Consider the following 19,938-nt stretch of genomic DNA (forward strand, 5'->3'; position numbering starts at 1 on the left):
TCTGTTACTGAATTTTTTTTTTTTTTAGTTTCATTCCATTGTGGTTGGAGAAGATACTTTGTATTATTTTGATATTTTAAAAGTTACTGAGACTTTCTAAAATAGTCCGTACTGGAGAATGTTAACATGTGAACTGGTGAAGAATGTGTATCATGCTGGTATTGGTGGACTGTTGTATATATGTTAGAATTTACTGGCTTATAGCATTGATTTTGTCCTCTATTTGCCTTTTACTCTTTGGATACCATTTGCATGGAATATCTTTTTCCATGTATTCATTTTAGTATATTTTTGTCTTTGGATATAAAGTAAGTTTCTTATAGACAGCATATAGTTGGATATATTTTTTAAATATTAAAAACATTTTATGGACAAAGGTATACATGAATGAACAACATTTTTATGTCTCTCAAAGCTTTCTGAATATATTGGCTTATGTATATAAACTTGGTGCCTCTAAGTAGAAGAATATTAGATATCAGTCTCAGAAAAGTACTTTTCTGCATGTACCATACCTTTTTTTAAAAAACAAACAAACAAGGTAACATTGGTTTGTAACATTATATAACATACACAAGAAACTTATATCAACTTCTATATACACTGCAGCGTGGTTACCACCAAAAGTTTAGTTTCCATCCATCACCATACAGTTGACCCCATTTCACCCTCCCCCACCCTGCTCCCTCTTTTCCTCTGGGAAGCATTAATCTGTTCTCTGTATCTATGTGTTTGTTTTGTTTATACATTTATTTTTTATATTCCACATATGAGTGAAATTATATGGTATTTGCCTTACTCTGTTGGACTTATTTCACTTAGCATATATAGTCTCAAGCTCCATGTCATAAATGTCAAGATTTTATGCTTTTTATGGTTGATTAGTATTCTATTGTATATAGGCATGTATATATATGTGTGTGTGTATACACACACAAACACACACACACATCTTTATCCATTCATCCATCAGTGGGTACTTGGATTGTGTCCATATCTTTCCATATTTTGGCTGTTGTAAATAATGCTTCAATGAACATAGAAGTGCTTATATCTTTTCAAGTTAGAGGTTTTGTATCTTTGGATAAATACCCAAAAGTTGAATACCTCGATCATATAGTAGTTCTATTCTTACTTTTTTGAGGGACCTCCATAATGTTTTCCATAGCAGCTGCACCAATTTACATTTCCACTAACAGTATGTTTATGAGGGTTCCCTTTTCTCCATGTTCTTGCCAACACTTGTTATTTCTTGCGTTTTTGATAATAGCCACTCTGATGGGTGTGTGGTGATATCTCATTGTGGTTCTGATTTGCATTTTCCTAATAATTAGTGCTGAACATCTTTTCATGTGCCTGTTAGCCATCTGTGTGTTTGGAAAAATGTTTATTCAGATCTTCTGCCCATTTTTTGGATTGAATTGTTTTTTGTTATGGGTTCTTTATATATTTGGAATATTAACTCCTTATCAGATATGACTTGTAAATATCTTCTCCCATTTGGTAGATCTTTTAATTTTGTTGATGATTCCCTTTACTGTGCAGAAGTTTTTAATTTGATGTAGTCCATTTGTTTATTTTTGCTTTTGCTTCCCTTGCCTGAGGAGACATATCCAGAAAGATATTGCTGAGACCTAAGTCAAAGAGCATACTGCCTGTTTTCTTCTAGGAATTTTATATGGTTTTAGGCCTTATATTCACCTTTAATCCATTTTGAGTTAATTTTTGTGTATGGTACAAAAAAATGTATTTTCCTTCTTTTTCATGTGGCTGTCCAGTTTTTCAACACCATTTATTGAAGAGGTAATCCTTTCTACACTGTATGTTCTTTGTTCTTCTGTTGTAAATTAATTGTCCTGCTGTATGTCTGGGCTTATTTCTGAGCTCTCAATTCTGTTCCATTGATCTTTATGTCTGTTTTTTTTTTTTTTTTTTTTTTTTTGCTAATACAATGCTGTGTTGATTGCTATAGCTTTGTAGTATAATTTGCAATCAGGGAGTGTGATATCTCCAGCTTTCTTTTTTCTCAGAATTCCTTTAGCTATTCAAGTTCTTTTGTGGTTCCATACAAATTTTAGGATTTTTTGTTTTAAATCTGTAAAAAAAATATGTCATTGGGATTTTGATAGCGATTTCACAGAATTTGTAGATTGCTTCAGGTAATATGGACATTTTAGTAATGTTAATTCTTCCAATCCATGCACACAAAATACTTTCCTGCTTCTTTGTGTCTTCAGTTTCTTTCAACAGTATCTTAGAGTTTTTAGTGGACAGGTCTTTTACCACCTTTGTCCAGTTTATTTTATTCTTTTGTGCTGTGACTGTAAATTGGATTGTTTTCTTAGTTTCTCTTCCAGTGAGTTCATTTTTAGTGTATAGAAGAGCAACATCTTTCTGTATATTGATTTTTATACCTTGAAACTTTGTATCCTTTTATTATTTTTATTGGTTTTTTGGTGGCATCTTTATGGTTTTCTATATATAAGATCATGTCATCTTTAGTGACAGTTTTACTACTTTCTTTCCAATTTCAATGTTTATTTCTCTGTCTTGCCTAATTGGCCTGGCTAGTACTTCCAATACTATGTTGAGTAAGAGTGGCAAGAGTGGGCATCCTTGTCTTGTCCCTGATTTTAGAGGGACAGCTTTCAGTTTTTCACTGTTGAGTGTGATAGCTGTGGGTTTGTCATATATGGCCTTTATTATGTTTAGGTATTCTTCTATACCTGTTGTGAGTCTTGTAATCATAAATAAGTGTTGAATCTTGTCAAAAGCTTTTTCTGCATTACTGAGATGATCATACGCTTTTGTTTCATTTTGTGATATATCATGTTGGTTGATTTGCAAATGTTGAACCATTCTTACATCACTGGAATATTTCCCACTTGATCATGGTATATGATCTTTTAAATTTATTGTTGTGTTTTGTTTGCTAATTTTTTTTTTTTGAGTATTTTTGCATCGGTGTTGATGTCTGTGTTGTCCTTGTTTGGTTTTGGTACAAGGTAAGGTTGGCCTTGTAAGATGAGTAGGAAGCATTCCCTCCTTTTCAATTTTTTGAAAGCATTTGAGAAGGATAGGTAGTAAATCTTCTTTGAATGTTTGCTAGAATTCACCTGTGAAGCTGTCTGATCTTGGACTTTAATGTTTAGGGAGGTTTTTTTTTTTTTTTTTTGCAGTACGTGGGCCTCTCACTGTTGTGGCCTCTCCCGTTGTGGAGCACAGGCTCCGGACGCGCAGGCTCAGCAGCCATGGCTCATGGACCCAGCCGCTCCACTGCATATGGGATCTTCCTGGACTGGGGCACAAACCCGTGTCCCCTGCATCGGCAGGCAGACTCTCAACCACTGTGCCACCAGGGAAGCCCTTGGGGAGGTTTTTGATTACTCTTTCAATCTCTTTACTAGTAATTGGTCTAGTCAGGTTTTCTGTTCCTTCTTGATTTAGTTTTGGAAGTTTGTATGATTCTAAGAACTTAATCCATTTCTTTCAGGTTGTCCGATTTGTTGGTGTAGAGTTCATAGTATTCCGCATAATCTTTCATGTTACTTTTTTAACCACTATAACTTCTCCTCTACCATTTCTGACTTTTATTTATCTGAGCCTTCTCTCATTTTTTTCTTAGTGAGTCTAGCTAAAACTTTGTCAATTTTATATTTTCAAAGAACCAGCACTTAGTTTCACTGATCTTTTATATTATATGTTTAGTCTCTATTTCATTCTTTTCTGCTCTGATCTTTATTTCCTTCTTCTAGTAACTCTGGGCTTTTTGTTGTTGTTGTTGGTTCTTTTTCTATTTCCTTTAGGTGTAAGGTTAGATTGTTGAGATCTTCTTGTTTCATGAGGTACGTCTGTATAGCTATAAGCTTCCCTCTTAGTGCCACTTATGCTGTATCTCATAGATTTTGGTACCACATTGTCATTTTCACTTGTCTTCTGGTACTTTTAAAATTCTGCTTTGACTTCTTTGAGCCCATAGTTGTTCAGTAGTGTACTGTTCAGTTTCCACAGATTTGTAATTTTTTCCCAGCTTTCTTTATGCAGTTGATTTCTAGTTTTATTGGAAAAGATGCTTGATATAATTTCAATCATATTAAATTTATCGAGACTTGTTTTGTGTCTCAACATATGGTCTATCCTTAAATGTTCCATGTGCACTTGAGAAGAATGTGTATTCTACTGCATTTGGACAGAATGTTGTGTATAAGTCTATTAAGTCAATCTGGTCTAATGTTTTGTTTAAGGCCACTGTTTCCTTCTTGACTTTCTGTCTGGATCATCTGTCCATTGATTTAAGTGGGGTGTCAAAGTCCCCTACTATTATTTTGTTGCTGCCAATGTCTCCTTTAAGACTGCTAATAATTGCTTTATATATTTTGATGCTCCTATGTTAGGTGCATATATGGTAATAAATGCTACATTTTCTTGATAAATGGTCCCTTTTATCATTATATAATGTCCATCTTTGTCTATTGTTACTCTTTTTGGGTTGAAGCCTATCTTGTCTGATATGCGTATGGCTACACCTACCTGCTTTCTTTTGGCTGCTATTTGTTTGGAGGATCATCTTCCATCCTTTTACTTTGAGCCAATGTTTGTCTTTAGAGCTAAGATTAGTCTTGTAGAGGCAGCTTATAGTTGGGTCTAATTTTTTTTTTAATCCATAAAGACACCCTGTGTCTTTTGATTGGCAAGTTCAACTCATGTACATTTAGGGTGATTACTGATAAATGAGGACTTAGTACTGTCATTTTACTTTTTATTTTATGTTTGCTCTAAAACTCCATTGTTTTTCATTGTGTTTCTGCCATTTTAGTTTGGTGATTTTCTGTTTTTTGTCAGTTTCTTCTTTTTTAATATGTTGTGCCTCTGCTCTAAGTGTGTTTTGTGGTTATTAAGAGGTTTGTATAAAATGATAAACTAGTCGTTTGTCTGCTGATAGCATATTCATTTGCCTATATGACTTCAGTCCTTTTCTTCCCCTTATGTTTTTGTTGTTTCAAATGATCCCTTTTTATTTTGTGAGTTTGTTACCAAATTGAAGTAGCTATTGTTATTTTTATAGCTTTTTTCTTTAATTTTTATGCTATAATTGTTTAACAGCCTATCCTGATACAGAGTTTCAATTTTCAGAATCTGTCCACGTATGACTTTACTCAAAGTTTTATGTACTTTTGCCTTTTCATTTCAGGTAGAACTGCTTTCAATACTTCTTTATAGGGCAGGTCTAGTGGAGATTAACTACTTCAGCTTTTGTTTGTCTGGGAAATCCTCTATTTCCCCTTCACATCTGAAGGATAACTTTGCTGGACAGAGTATTATTGGCTGACGGGTTTTTCTCTCAATACTTCAAGTCTGTCATTCCATCCTCTCCTGGCCTGTAGAGTTTCTGCTGGGAAATCAGCTAATAGCCTAATGGGGATTCCTTCATAGGTTACTGTCTTTTTTCCTCTGGCTGCTTTAAAATTTTTTTCTATGTCATTGACTTTTGCCAGTTGTAGTGTGTATCAGAGAAGGTCTTTTTTTGTGTTGAGATAATGAGGTGTTCTCTTAGCTTCATGGATTTTATATACAGTTACTTCCCCAGGATTGGGAAGTTATCAGCAAATATTTCCTTAACTCTCTGTGACCTTCTTCTCCCTCTCTTTTCCTTCTGGGATATCCATTATTCTCATTTTGTCTTTACTAATAGAGTCAAATAGTTTATACAAAACTTCAGTTTTTAAAAAAATACTCTCTCTTCCTCTACCTGAATCATTTCTGGAGTTCTGCCTTAGAGCAGACCTTGTGAAAGAGAAAATTAGCAAACTCAAATTTCCAATGCTTTCAAATATGTTCTTCATCTCATTTACTGAGTTCTTCAGCCCCATAATTTGTTTGGTTCTTCTTTTTAGAGTTTCAGTCTCTTTGGTAAAGTGTTCCTTCTGTTAATCTGACTCTTGAGCTCACTGAACTGCCTTTCTTACTTTTTTTTGTAGCTTGTTTCTTCATGACAGCTATTTTGAATTCTCTCCAGTTGCAGTGTTCTGTGACTTGAAGTTTGGTTTCTGGAGATTTGTCATTTTCTTTTTGTGACTCTGTTACCATGGTTTTTCATGGTGCTTGATGAGTTGTTCCTCTGCTGGCACACTTTGAAGTAGCAAATACCTTTCTTCTTTAGGTAAAGCTTGTCTTTTACCTTGATTCTAACAATTTAACAGGTTGGTAGTTAGAGGCCTTTCTTTGTTTTCCAGTAGGTGGCCCTATAGCACAAGTTACTTGTTTCTTTTACCTGATCTGCCTCTGGCTATATCTGAGAATCAGTACTTTTTACTTCATGGTGTCTGACAGGTCTCTTAGGTCTCATAGGCATTGCCCATTTTTCCTTTGTTCTTTTTGTTTTGTTTTTGTTCCTCAGACTGGATCATTTCAATTGATGTAGTTTCAAGTTCACTGATTCTTACATTTGTCTTTTCTGCTGTTGATTCCCACTAATGAATTTTTCAATTCAATTATGGCATTTTTTAGCTTCAGAGTTTGTATTTGATTTCTTTTATAATTTCTATTTCTTTATTGATGGTCTCTATTTGAGACATTGTTTCAAATAGTTTCCTTTAGTTGTTTATGGTTTTATTTACCTCTTTGAGTATATTAAAGACAGTTATAGTCTTTATCTAGTAAGTCCACTGTCTATGCTTCCACAGGGATAGTTTCTGCTAATTTTTTTCTTCCCTGTGAACAGACTATGTTTTCTTGTTGTATGCTTTTATTTTTTGAAACTGGTCATTCTTAATACTACAGTATGGCAACTCTGGAAATTGAATTCTGCTCCCTCTTCAGAGTTTTTGTTGCTTGTTGTGGGTGGTAGTTGTTTGGTGACTTTTCAAAATTGTTTTTGTAAAAACTCTATTCTTTATCATGTGTGGCCTATGAAGTTTCTATTTCATTAGCTTATTGGTCAGATAGTGGTGTGACAGCTTTCCTTAAATGCCTAGAGACAAAAGGAAATAAAAGGAAACAAAAGAAAATACTATCCTGGTCTTTGCAGATGGACTCTGTGTTGTGGTGCCCCTTCAACACTTACCTAGGGTGTTTACAGTTCTGCTTTAGCCTTCACTTCCTGCTTGGGCTTGGGTGTAAAGATCAGCAAGAGGTAAAAGCTTAAGGTCTTTCCGGATTTTTTATGAGGATGCATCCTGTCCTGGGTTATTGGCAGGTCCTTTTAGATTCCTTAGAATATGTGGGTGCTTTTCAAAGCCCTTATTCCCCAAAGTATGTCACTCTCCAATTTTCCTCTCAGGCTTTCAGCTCTGTGTCTGTTGTTTGTTTGTCCCAGCTATTATCTTTTGCCCAGGCAGCAGCATGTTCATTTACCTTCAGAGTTTTATTAGAGAAACACCTCTGTGTGTATCCTTTTTGCTACCCCGAGTAACTTCTGAGTTGGGTGAAACAAAGGCAAGACCCTTGCATCAGTTCTCCCAGGACCCTCCAGACAGGTCAAAACAAACACTGTTCTTTGGGAACAAGGTCTGTTCTGTTTCCTCCAGAACCAGGCACACACACTAGGAACACAGGCTGCCATTTTTAAGATGCTGACTGAGGAGGAGGGTGGAGGAAGAGTAAGATGAAATGCCATTAAGCTATCCTCCTGGGTTTCAGTTGTTGTTTTATGTTTGTTTGTTTTTTAGCATTTATTTGGTTTCTGTAAGCCTTTAACTATTTTCCAGACTTTGAACAAAACTGACTTCTATCAGTTTTTGCTAGTTTTTTTAGTGTTTCTATGGAGGGGGTAGGTCCCTAGAATTCTTCATTTTGCCATTTTTGTTGACATATATGCATATTTTTAATGGAAGTAATGCACCAACATTTGGGTGAATGTGACATGATTTTCCTATTATAGTCTGAATATGTGATCTTTATTAAGACTTTGTGTACTTACACTCTAGTTAAGATATAAACATTTGCATATATTTCAGAAATACAAGTAGATAAAGAATATGGAAAATTTAAAAAATGACAGATGCTCATGAATTATATAAGGGAATTTAGGGGCTATATGTACCTACTTATACCCTTTGAGTGTAACTAGCTACTATGCTCATCCTTTCCCACTATTAGAAAAAGTACTATTAGATTATTGGTCAGACCAGGTATAGCTTCCTGCTGGCATATGAAAAGCATCTTGTTTTAATGTTTTAAACTTAATGTTCCTCAGAGTCCATGGAGTTCATTAAGTTTCCGAGAGGCCACTCAAATGTTTTGTCCCTAGATGCTACAGCTAATGTGTTTGCCCCTGTCACCAGTCCTTCTTTTTTTTTTTCTTTTTGCGGTATGTGGGCCTCTCACTGTTGTGGCCTCTCCCGTTGCGGAGCACAGGCTCCGGACGCGCAGGCCCAGCGGCCATGGCTCACGGGCCCAGCCGCTCCGCGGCATATGGGATCCTTCCAGACCGGGGCACGAACCCGTATCCCCTGCATCGGCAGGCGGACTCTCAACCACTGCGCCACCAGGGAGGCCCCTACCAGTCCTTCTTAAAACATGATGTTTAACGTCTTTGGTATGTCATGCCTTATTTAGAGTAACCACTCCCTTCGTGTACCCTTAGAGAGGTTCTCATGACAGCAAGAAAGGGAATACTTGACAAGCTCTTTGGTTACAAGATCTCATCTCCCCAAATTACCATGCTTGCTGAATTGTAACTGACAAGGATATTACTTCATGTGCTAAAAAAAAAATTACAGTAAACACACAACACTATTGGGCTTACTCTTGTGAATATCTAATGCAAGGAAGAGTGTGCTAAGGAAAGTGGAACACTTTATTCATCAGATGTTATTATAGATGAGATTTTTATATTAAGATTTAAATGGAATTTTACTCCTTTAGATGGAATTTTATATTAAGATTTTTCTCTCCAACTGAGTAGGAAAGTTAATTCCTCTTATTCTAACTGGAGATCATTAAGCATATAATACTTTTTTTTTTTTTTTTGCGGTACACGGGCCTCTCACTGTTGTGGCCTCTACCATTGCGGAGCACAGGCTCCGGACGCACAGGCTCAGCGGCCATGGCTTGTGGGCCTAGCCGCTCCGCGGCATGTGGGATCTTCCCGGACTGGGGCACGAACCCGTGTCCCCTGCATCGGCAGGCGGACTCTCAACCACTGAACCACCAGGGAAGCCCCCATATAATACATTTTTAAGGGAGTCTTGCATGTAGTGAATCTAGTTGAAGTGACATTGGAGGATATAACAGCACATACAAATTAATTTTTCAGTTTAAAATATTTGGGAAAGGTAAAGATAATATATTTTGTATGTGATTTTCCACATGCTACATTCTGAAAGCAAACTACATTTGAGCCACTCTCTGTAGCACTTTCCAGTAACAACTTATTTTAAGGCAGATTTTTCCCTTTCCCTAAAGCAATAATTGTCTATAGAGAAGCTACATCTTTTAAAACTGAAATTCTGAAAAAAAATTGTTTTCATAGTTGGCATATTTTTAATATTTGGAGAAAATTACGGAATATAGGCTAGAATTTTTTTTTTTTTTACTAATCTGAGATAGGGAAGTTTTCCTTACCTCAGTCACAGTGTCTGAGAACTCTCTGACTGTGGTCATGATTAAACATTATTAGGCTTTATACAGAGAGATTAGATGTTTGTTGTTAATAAGAATTTTGAGCTTTAAGGGGACAAACATAAGCAACAGTAATTAATAAACATTTATTCGATGTAAAGCTTGGCCTCAAAGTCCAATTTTGATGTTTGTACTGAATAAACTTTAGAAAACAGAAAAGTACTAAATGGATTAAGATTTATAGGTCAAATGCTACCTAGGTGTAGACATTAAAAAAATTATTATGGGGCTTCCCTGGTGGCGCAGTGGTTGAGAGTCTGCCTGCCGATGCAGGGGATACGGGTTCGTGCCCCGGTCTGGGAAGATCCCACATGCCGCGGAGAGGCTGGGCCCGTGAGCCATGGCCGCTGGGCCTGTGCGTCCGGAGCCTGTGCTCCGCAATGGGGGAGGCCACAACAGTGAGAGGCCCGCGTACAGCAAAAAAAAAAAAAAAAAAATTATTATGATCACTTAATGGCTCTTCCATAAATGCCACTGCAATACTGAATTTATCAATCTGTGAACAGGAACTAGGGGAATGAATGTGATTTTTAATAACAGATTTTGGGAATATGTAATAATGTTAACATAGTTCAGAATTTACTTTGTAATTTTTGCTGAATATAATTGTGTTTTGAAAACATAGCTTTCTTCCTGCTAGCACACATACTGCCCTGGGATTTAACTTCATATACCCTTGTAAGCTTTTATATCTCCCATTCTTTACTGAATTTCATAGATACCAAACGGCTAGGGTCATTGGATACACACCTGGGTCCTGGTTTGAGACTACATAGGTGGAACTCTCAACTAACAAAGTTCACCATGGTTATTACTAAGATCTTAATGAAAATTAGATAACAAAGCCTAAAAAAAAAGTTTATTGAGCTGACACAATAACTGTGTTTCTAAATCCTTCTTTAGGAAGCACCACAGAAAATAGAAATTCAGGTTTGAGAGTTTGAAAGCCCAGTTACAAGCTCTATTTTTTCTTTGTGGCTTTCAGCTTCCAGTACTTAAATAAGTCAGATAAAATTTACATTTCCTGTCGAAATTCCTGTCTAATTTACAGGGTTGATGTGAAGAAAAAAATACCATAACATATGGGAAAGTGCTTTATAAACTAAAATACAATATACAAACATAATAATGGTTACACTCCTATATTTGATTTTCAAGAAAGCATCATTGAGTCCCTCATATTAGGATAACTAATCTATATCTAGGTCTAGGAATAAGGTTTTGATGGCAAGCTTCTTCCATATAACATAAGGGCAAAATGTCCATAGTGGGTTAGTTTTGTGGTTGTAAGTCTGGATTCTTGGGTGACACTTCTAAAGTTGGAGAAGAATTAATTCCTAGTTGTGGTGTGTTGCTTTCGTTGCCTGATGCCTTGAGGCATGTTGATTTAGTCATGTTGGCTTTACATTTATATTCTGGGAAGGACCTCCATGTCCCAGGGTAGGTATCTGAGTACTATTCATCCAGCTCCCTGTCCTATTTCCTTTATGTAGTTATGATGAATAAGAACAAAACGCTATTTGTAACCATACATGTCCTTTATACTGAAACTGCAGAAAGTATAATTTTTCAGTACATGACATATTTTCATGCATACACCTATGTGTGTACAATCCCAAGAATGAAGATACATTTCATTGTTTTCCTTTACTAACATTGTGGTTTTCTTTACTAGTGAGTGAACAGTTTAAAAGCATGAATTCATAACTGCTTTGTCATTTATTTCCACCTATTGCATACAGTGAATATAATATGCTTGAAAAACACTTCAGTGATGCCTCTGTTCTTTCCATATTAAATTTAACCATCCATGGCTATGAATTCAGTTTACTAGGAAAACTCACGTTTAAAAAAATTGTACAAGAAACAGCTGGATTATCACAATCAGCAAGGAAATGAACTCAAGAATTTGAACTAGTATGTCAGGAACACTTTGTCTTCATGGTAAGCATTCACTTTATGCAAATCCCACTCGGCTTCATTTAATTAAAAAGCTGAAAAAGAAAGAAAATTCTGGGCTGAAAATAAGAAAACACCAAGTGCTTTTTATTCCATTCTAAATTAGTACATGTAAATATAAAATAAAAATGTCATAGTTACATACATTTTTTCACCTCATTCTAATTTTTATATCAGGGCAATTTCTCTGAACTAGTTCCTGTAATGGGATCAGGCTTGTGGTAAGAATAGGTTAGGGGTGGAAGCAGTTGTTGATAAGAACTTGAACTTGTGGTGTTTAAATTTGAGTAACTTTTTTTTTTTAAATAGTTGATTAACAATGTTGTGTTAGTTTCAGGTGTACAGCAAGGTGGTTCAATTATACATATACATCTATCTTTTCTTTTTCAAATTCTTTTCCCATTTAGGTTATTACAGAATATTGAGCAGCGTTCCCTGTGCTATACAGTAGATCCTTGTTGGTTATCTATTTTAAATATAGCAGTGTGTACATGTCAATCCTAATCTCCCAATGGGTAGTTTCTGTGAGCCATTCTCATTGTTAGCTAGACCATTAGTTAAATCAGCATTTAAACTGACAATGTAGGGGAAGAAAAGGGAATGGATCGAAACACATATTTGGAGTGGGCCATTTCAACATCCTAAACAAAATAGTTTTTTCTGGTTATTTAATCTATAATGCATTTCTTAAAATAACTAAAGACTTTTGAGGATTTTATAATTTCATTATATTAAACAGCCAAAAAAGAATGTATTATAAATCATAATAAAAATAACATCAGATTCTGATGAAACAACACAACTATGTATTTCTATATGTACATATAGAAATACAAGTAAAAAGTAACTATTTTTCCTTTCTTAACTTCCCTAAGCAAAACTTTAACCTATGAAAAGAAATTTATTTAAGTTTGTAAAATCGTGAGTCAATTTAAATAACATTCTTTAAGCTTTTGTTGCTTATTTGTACCTTTCTGCTAACAGGTAGCAACTTTTTTTTTCTAAAGTCTTCACAACATAACTTTAGGACAACCAGAGATAAACCAATTCTTAACTAAATATTAAAAAAAAAATTAATGGTTACTATGGTTGGAAAGCCATGTAGCTGGGAAAGGGTTCAAACTAGTAAGTTTAATAGTTGAACATTTAAATGATAACATCCTAGGCATACGCTACCTCGTCTTTCTGAACCTCGGTTTCCTCATTAGTGAAAAGAACGGTTGTTTTGGATGATTTCTAAAGTTCTTTCCCGTGCTAATATTTTATAATCCTGGTGATACTATATGCTAATAGTTTATAATCCTGGCGATACTGTACACTAAAATATATGTATTATAAAACATTATATGAAACATTTAAACATATTTTAAATATATGTTATCTATATTGGTTTACATTATATAATAAAGTAATTATGCAATACAAACTAAACTTTTTATTACTCTGTATCTGTTTCTGAGGAATTACTAAATTACAGGACAGAAATCATTGTGCTGATAGCTAGATGCAACAAGACATTGCTTCTCTTTTTTGAGATAACAAGTTATGACTTAAGTACTGCAAGGGTAACCAATGCCATGAAGAGTCGGAAGTAAAATTCCTCAGAACATTAAGATACAGATGCTGTTCAAGCCACATAATCCTTAACAACACTGATGGCAAAGCAGGTATATATGTCATGTGTAGATGAACACTTCGGCTTTCTCTGTCCTCAATTAAAAGACTGCCCTGAAGATAAAGCTGACTGAAGAATAAGGGTTAATGAAAAAAGAAAACCTGATCACAGAATATTTAAAACTATAATTCAAGTTGAAAAACTTATAACTTAAAAGAAACCTGAGAATTTATAGTTTCTTTTTTTTGTGTGAAAAATAGTCCGCACATTTCCAGCGATGGAATACTAAAAATCACCTTTTAGCACTGCTAAAAGTATTACCATCATAAAAGCAAGAATAGTAATATGACCTTTATGGTCATTTTATACTTGCTAACTTTCTGGTGCTGGAAAGGTTAAAAAGGTTCTACAACTTTTAAATGTTGCTACATTCACAGGGTAAAAGGATCTTTGTATTTTCTTTTTTTTTTTTTTTTTTTTTGCGTGGTACGCGGGCCTCTCAGAGTTGTGGCCTCTCCCGTTGTGGAGCACAGGCTCCGGACGCGCAGGCTCAGCGGCCATGGCTCACAGGCCCAGCCGCTCTGCGGCATGTGGGATCTTCCCGGACCGGGGCACGAACCCGTGTCCCCTGCATCGGCAGGCGGACTCTCAACCACTGCGCCACCAGGGAAGCCCTGTATTTTCTTAATATTGAAATAGACTAAGAATCCTTAGTTACCAAGGTATTTGTTTACGCCAGGGTTTTTTCCAAACTGAAATATTTCTAGAAAACTTAAAATAATATTTTTTATATATTATTATGAAATAAGAAATACATATTTAATCTTGAACTGATCATTCTATTGTACTAAAATAAAAGTTTAATCTAGCAGAGTACTACCTAATTTATATTTAAAATAATCTTTTTCATAAGAGTTATAAGCATTTGTTCAAGACACCGGAAATACCTGAGGCACAAAAGTGTCAAATATTTTGTTAAAATGTTTCTTAGAAAAGTATGAACTATTATTCTCCAGGTAATCATTCAATAGTTCATGTCTGGTTTTATTTTTTTATTATATAAATGTCCTAGTTGTGTTCCAGTATGAATGTTTTATACTGATTTCATCACTCAAGAAATAAGTTCCTTCATTTCTATGTATCAGGGTCTGACATACTTTTTGCTCTTCTCACATTTACCTATCTAGTGTTGATATATCATCTAATGGTTCTCATAGATTCATGCTTCTAATACTGTTTGGATATTAACTTTCCTAATAAGGCTTATTATAAAACATATACAGTGCTTTTGTATCATACTTAAAAACTGCTGAATGCTGAAAACTGAATATATTCCTCTTATTTGGAATGTATTCTTCAGTGTTGCAGTCTGTTTCCTCAGCGGGAGAAGCAGCCTTGGGTGCCACAATCAACTTCTGTCCGGACTTCTGTCTGGACTTCTGTCCACCCGCTGTCATGAATGAATCTCATGGTAGTCTATACATGCGTAACACTGACGACCGTGGCTGGCTTATTCTCAAGTGAATACATGCCTGGTCAACCCTAACTCAGGTAGCAGTATAAGATGGATGCTACTTGGCAAGGGTATTGACCTGTACCCAGGAAGAACAGGTAGAGGCTGTGACCAGAAAATATGCCCCAGAAGCTCCCCTTCTCCTAGCCTAAAGGGATGCAAATATTCCCTTCTAGTGTGTAACTTTATTATTACTTAAAGTACACCAGGGATGCCAAGGGGCCTTGTATATACAAAGTCAAAGCACTTCTCCCTTTAAGTCTGGCTCTCTGCTAATGCTCCCTCACAATAGCAAATATTCAGGATTTAGATAAAAATGCAGTCACTGACTTGCTGGGGAGTGATATTCCACAAGTTCATAAACAAGCTTATTATTTGAAATCAAGTTTTTCTAGAGAAAGATTATTTAAAGTAGTAACTATTTCCTCAAATTCAGGGCCCCCAGAAGTCAGCTTCAGTCAGTATTCAACAGGACATACTGATCGTCTACTGTGTAGAAGAATATTATGAATAGAAGGGTGTTGCAAGAAAAAGAATGATTGAAAGTCATGGCCGTTATGTTTCTTCTCTAGAGGAGAGAGACCTGGATACAATAAAGTATAACACAGTGACACATTTGATAAGATGGCAAAGAAGAATTTAAACAAGCAAACAAAGGAAAAAACTGGGAACAAGTGAAATGAAGGGATAACAGCCTAAGTGAAAGGAGCTGATGGAAGAAAGACAAATTATAAGAACAGATTCTGTGTGTGCCTTACGGCTAAACCAGGAGTCGGCACACTGTGAAAGGCCTGAAAGTCAATATTTTAAGCTATGCGGGCCGTAGGTCTCTCTCGGAACTACTAAACTAAGCTGCTGTAGGGCAAAAGCAGCCTAAGTCAAGGCACAAACAAATGAATCTGGCTGTGTGCCAATAAAACTCTATTCATGGACACTGAAGTTTGAATTTTATATAATTGTCACATCACAATATTCCCTTTTTTCCAGTGATTTAAACCTTTCTTAGTTTACATGGCACACAAAAAATTGGCAGTGGGCTAGATTTGGCCCAAAGGCAGTAGTTGCTAACCCTGCTCTAAACCACAAGGTACAGTGAAGACTGTGCTGTAAGATGAAACAGATGGAGCCAAACTTTTAATATAACCCTTCCCTAGGTTCAAAATATATACAAGTCAAACTGCTGACATCCCAACTTGAATGTTGGGATTATACAAAATGTTATTTTATTCAGTTTCTTGATATTTTCTAGAAGGAACATGTATTAACTTTTCCTTCTTTCTGGTTAGCCATCAATGGATTTTGATGAAGCAGCAGCATAATCTGTGCATATCTTTAAAAAAATTCTGCATTATTCTCGAGTAAGTGATGGCTTATCGATGATAACGACTAAACACGGAGATAAATTAGGAGGCTGGGTGATATTCTGAAAAAGATACTAGGTATATAAATTCCTAGCAGTGGGAATACAAAGTGATGGAGACCAAACCGACTCCAAGGTTTCCATCTTGTATGATTATGAGAATAACAGTGTTGTAGGGAAAATGGGCAGGGCAGGAGACACAGGTTTGGAGCAGAGATGAGCTTGGCTTTGGGGTTGAGGGTGAGGTGTTAATGTGGTATTAAGGTCTGTTTCTAGATCTCAGGAGAAAGATCAGGATTTAACATGTATATTGGGGACTGAGAAGTAATCTAAAAGGAAAAAGGAAGGTCCAAGTGTGCCATGTTACAAAATCCAGGGCATAACATGACCAAGAGGAGCTAGTTAACTAAAGTCCTAGAAAGGTTACACGGGTTGCAGAATGAGAAGAAACATCTGGATCTGGTTATTGGGTGGCTACTGGAGACCCATATTACATGTAATGTGTAATGTATTTCCTTTTCTCTTCCTGTGAAATATCTGAACAGGCACCAAATAGTGGTTTGCATTTTGTTTTGACTTCTCTTAATTAATTTAACTGTTCCCCAGTGTTTTAAAAAAACAGAATGTATGCGGTGCTCTTGAATGAATGAATTCTGTCCAATTGGGAGCAGGTTAAGTTCTCTACCAAGATCTTAAGCTGGACAGAATTTTCTTGTCTAATGTTCTCACTTCCTGTTGTCAAACTGGGAAGGAAGTCAGACCTCATGGTTACATAATGGCACTCGGTCGCACATAAATCACTTCTGTGGTTAAGGGGCAGCTGCTCTGATTTCATCTTGGAGCCAAAGAAGTGAACTCACTCCTGTTCCCCTGGCCTTGTAGCTACTAGAACTTAATGAGTCACTGTTCTCAGGACTTTCTAACCTTTATATTGACAAGTGTTCTAAGGGGATGCGAGGGAGAAGTAGTTACAGCTGTCAGCCAGGCCTCTTCGGCCAAAAGCCCTGGGGCTCTCTTCTTTGTAACAGAAAATTACCAAGTCCAGAAAAGTCTTCAGGTCTGAAGTACATGATCTAAAATAAAGCCCTAAAGAAATTCAGGACTTTATTAGGAGTTGGGAAAGGGATCTTTGGGAATGGAAACCTTTCTACTGATATACCTACAGTTACGCACGGTGAGAGCTGTCAAGTTTAACGACTGCCAAGGCCTCTTCTCTGAAGCCTACAGAGCGGGGCACTTCGGAAGAGTCTGGATAACATTACTGTTATTATAACTAGGTGTGGTCAGAGACATGGATGCTAGGTCTGGGGGGAAAAGACCAATAAAGCTAGTATGTGGGGTAAGGTTGGGGGACAGGTGAACAACAGAACTTCTAGATCACAGGAGCTTCCTACTCTCCCTCCTTTCGGGGGTTGCTGAATGGTGGAGTTTCTGCCGGTGTAAGAAAGTTGTGTTTGCACAATGGAAATAACCCTCTTGAGCTTCCTTTGCTGTGTGTGTCTCTGCTCAGACCACGTGTTCTGAGGTTTGAGGGACTGTAGTGCAAAATCAAAAAACCTGGACTCTGAGTTTTCTATAAAAATTACTTTGGATTTATATACAGGTTCCTAGTATCTATTTCTGAAATATCAGGTATTGATTAAAAAATCAGTACCTGTTTAGAAGACTTGTATTTTATTATTCTGGATATTAAGGCTTATATTGTTTGTTAGTGGGAAAAGGCATTTGACTATACTTTTCCTCAGCAGAATTAAACGTATTTCTGTCAATTGTTCTGTGTTCCTCCCTCAAGTAATAAAACAGAAGTAACCAAACCGAATTACATTTTGTTTGAAGTGGTGGGCATACGCATGCATATGAATATTATTGTCTAAAAAAACATACTGTGTGTGTCAGTGGTTAATTCCATGGGTCAAAGTCTACTGCTGGAAATTTGTATCTGAGGGTTTGTCCCCGTAGCAGCTAAGTACAACAGCATAAGGCTGGGATATGAGCTCTCGTAGTTCTAAGTTATCTTGCATTTGTAAAACAATAGTTGGCCACAACTTGTCTTACTTATGAGATAAATATTATGGTGGTTATCCGAAAGATGAGGAAAACTGAGGCTCAGAGAAGATGAAAAGACTTGCCTGAGGTTACAGTTTTAAAGGGCCATGGTCCAAATCACATCTTCTCACTCAAAGTCCAGATCACTTCCCAATACACCACAGTGAGATACAACAATATGGAGAGAATAGTCCTTAAGATTCGATTTCCATTTGTACAAGAGTATTACAAAGATTTAGCACTGTATTCTTTATGTAGCTAAGATAGGACACACACAGCGGTGCCGCTATAGCACTCCAGCTCTTCTCTGAACCACCTCTAAGTCTTTGGACCTTTACGTCATTCTTCAAAGCTGGAACTCAGCATCAGAAAGGCAATCCCAGTGAAACTCTTATCAATTATACATATTGTGGATTGATCACCACACCATTTCTGTGTTTTATTTTTGTACGGCTCAAGATTGTGTTTTATATTTTCCCTACAGATGAAAGATCTACATCTAAGTAAGATGTAGAAAGGAAAGTGATATTGTTACATAGTGTACGTCCTGGGATTTTTTGCCTTGCTGTGCTTGTTCACTAGCATACTTTTCTCAAAATTCATTAGGGATATCTTTCATGTCTACCTATTATTCTGTACTTTCTCTTACTGAATGTCAATCCTTTTTTTGGTTATTCATCATCTCTGAAAGCAACCAAAGCCATCATGAATTACAAGTATCTTGTTAAGACAATGGAATAGTTTCTATGTCCATTGTAAGCTTAATTAATACATATTTTTATATTTACTTTTGATGCCAGCCAGCTCAGGATCATTTTGAGGTTGCAGTAAGTATCTTTAGAGCCCAGGTTTCTGGAATAATGTTTACACACTCCACACACCCCTCTGGGTGTGTGGAACAACCCAACAACTCCACGGCGTATCATGTGATGTGAATTCCACCTTCTGGAGTTGTGTAATGTGGCAAACCAATACTCTCCTCTCCACTATGTTTTTATCTTAATGGTTCCTGTTGCAGTTAGATAAGGAATAAATAAAAAATGTTTTTGAATAAACATATTCAATTAACAAGTATATGATGAGCACCTACTATGTGCACAACACTTTGGAGATATAAAAAAGGCATTTCCAAGGACCTTCTCTAAAATACCTTACGATACTCTAGAATAAAAAGAACTGCAACACACAAAAGTTACATATGAATACTTAATGAAAAATGTAACGTGGTAAGGTGCTACTGAATAACCAAGTGCTGAGAACCCACTACCTTTCAGGCACTACAAATTGATTGTATAATTTATCCCCTCAAAATTCTCAGATAGGTATTAATTATTATGCCAAGTTTACAGATGAAGAAACAAGCTTAACAAAGCTGTTATCCAACCCCATAAAAACACTACTTTTAGAGGTGATGAAAAATGAGACTCAAAAGTTAAGTAACTCCAAGTCCCAAAGTTAGTGAAGAGAGAATGGAAGATTCAAACTTGGATCCGTGTGACTGCAGAGCCAGAATTCTTAACTAACATACAAAATTATATACTGAATTTGAACTCAGATCTTGTGATTCTAAACATTATTTTTCCATTATACCATACTACCTCTCAAAGACAACCAAAGATTCGTAAACAGGAAGCAAAGTGATAGAATTAGTAGAGGATGTTTCATGCTGTTTTCCTACTAAAACAGAGACTTGATATGTCAAATAGTTTTATAGAAATTTTTTGAAGAAAACTTTGAATCAAAGTGTGTCAGTGGAAAACAGTGGGAAAGTAATTACCCATAATGGAAGACTCTCATGTATGACCACTAGCACTTTACTCTTCT

At 36.1% G+C, this 19,938-nt stretch overlaps 1 protein-coding gene across 2 annotated transcripts in view; it reads right to left on the reverse strand.

The window, feature by feature from the left end:
* Positions 1 to 11,140: 11,140 nt before the first annotated feature.
* TUSC3 (tumor suppressor candidate 3) overlaps positions 11,141 to 19,938 on the reverse strand; it is a 183,452-nt gene continuing 174,654 nt past the window's right edge. For both annotated transcript variants that reach the window (XM_060085678.1, XM_060085676.1), the window contains one exon: positions 11,141 to 11,615. In XM_060085678.1, the coding sequence (XP_059941661.1) occupies positions 11,600 to 11,615 (16 nt within the window). In that variant the 3' untranslated portion in view covers positions 11,141 to 11,599. The remainder of the gene's footprint in view (positions 11,616 to 19,938) is intronic.

The sequence above is a fragment of the Mesoplodon densirostris genome, chromosome 20 (assembly GCF_025265405.1).
Source record: "Mesoplodon densirostris isolate mMesDen1 chromosome 20, mMesDen1 primary haplotype, whole genome shotgun sequence".
Classification (NCBI taxonomy): domain Eukaryota; kingdom Metazoa; phylum Chordata; class Mammalia; order Artiodactyla; family Ziphiidae; genus Mesoplodon; species Mesoplodon densirostris.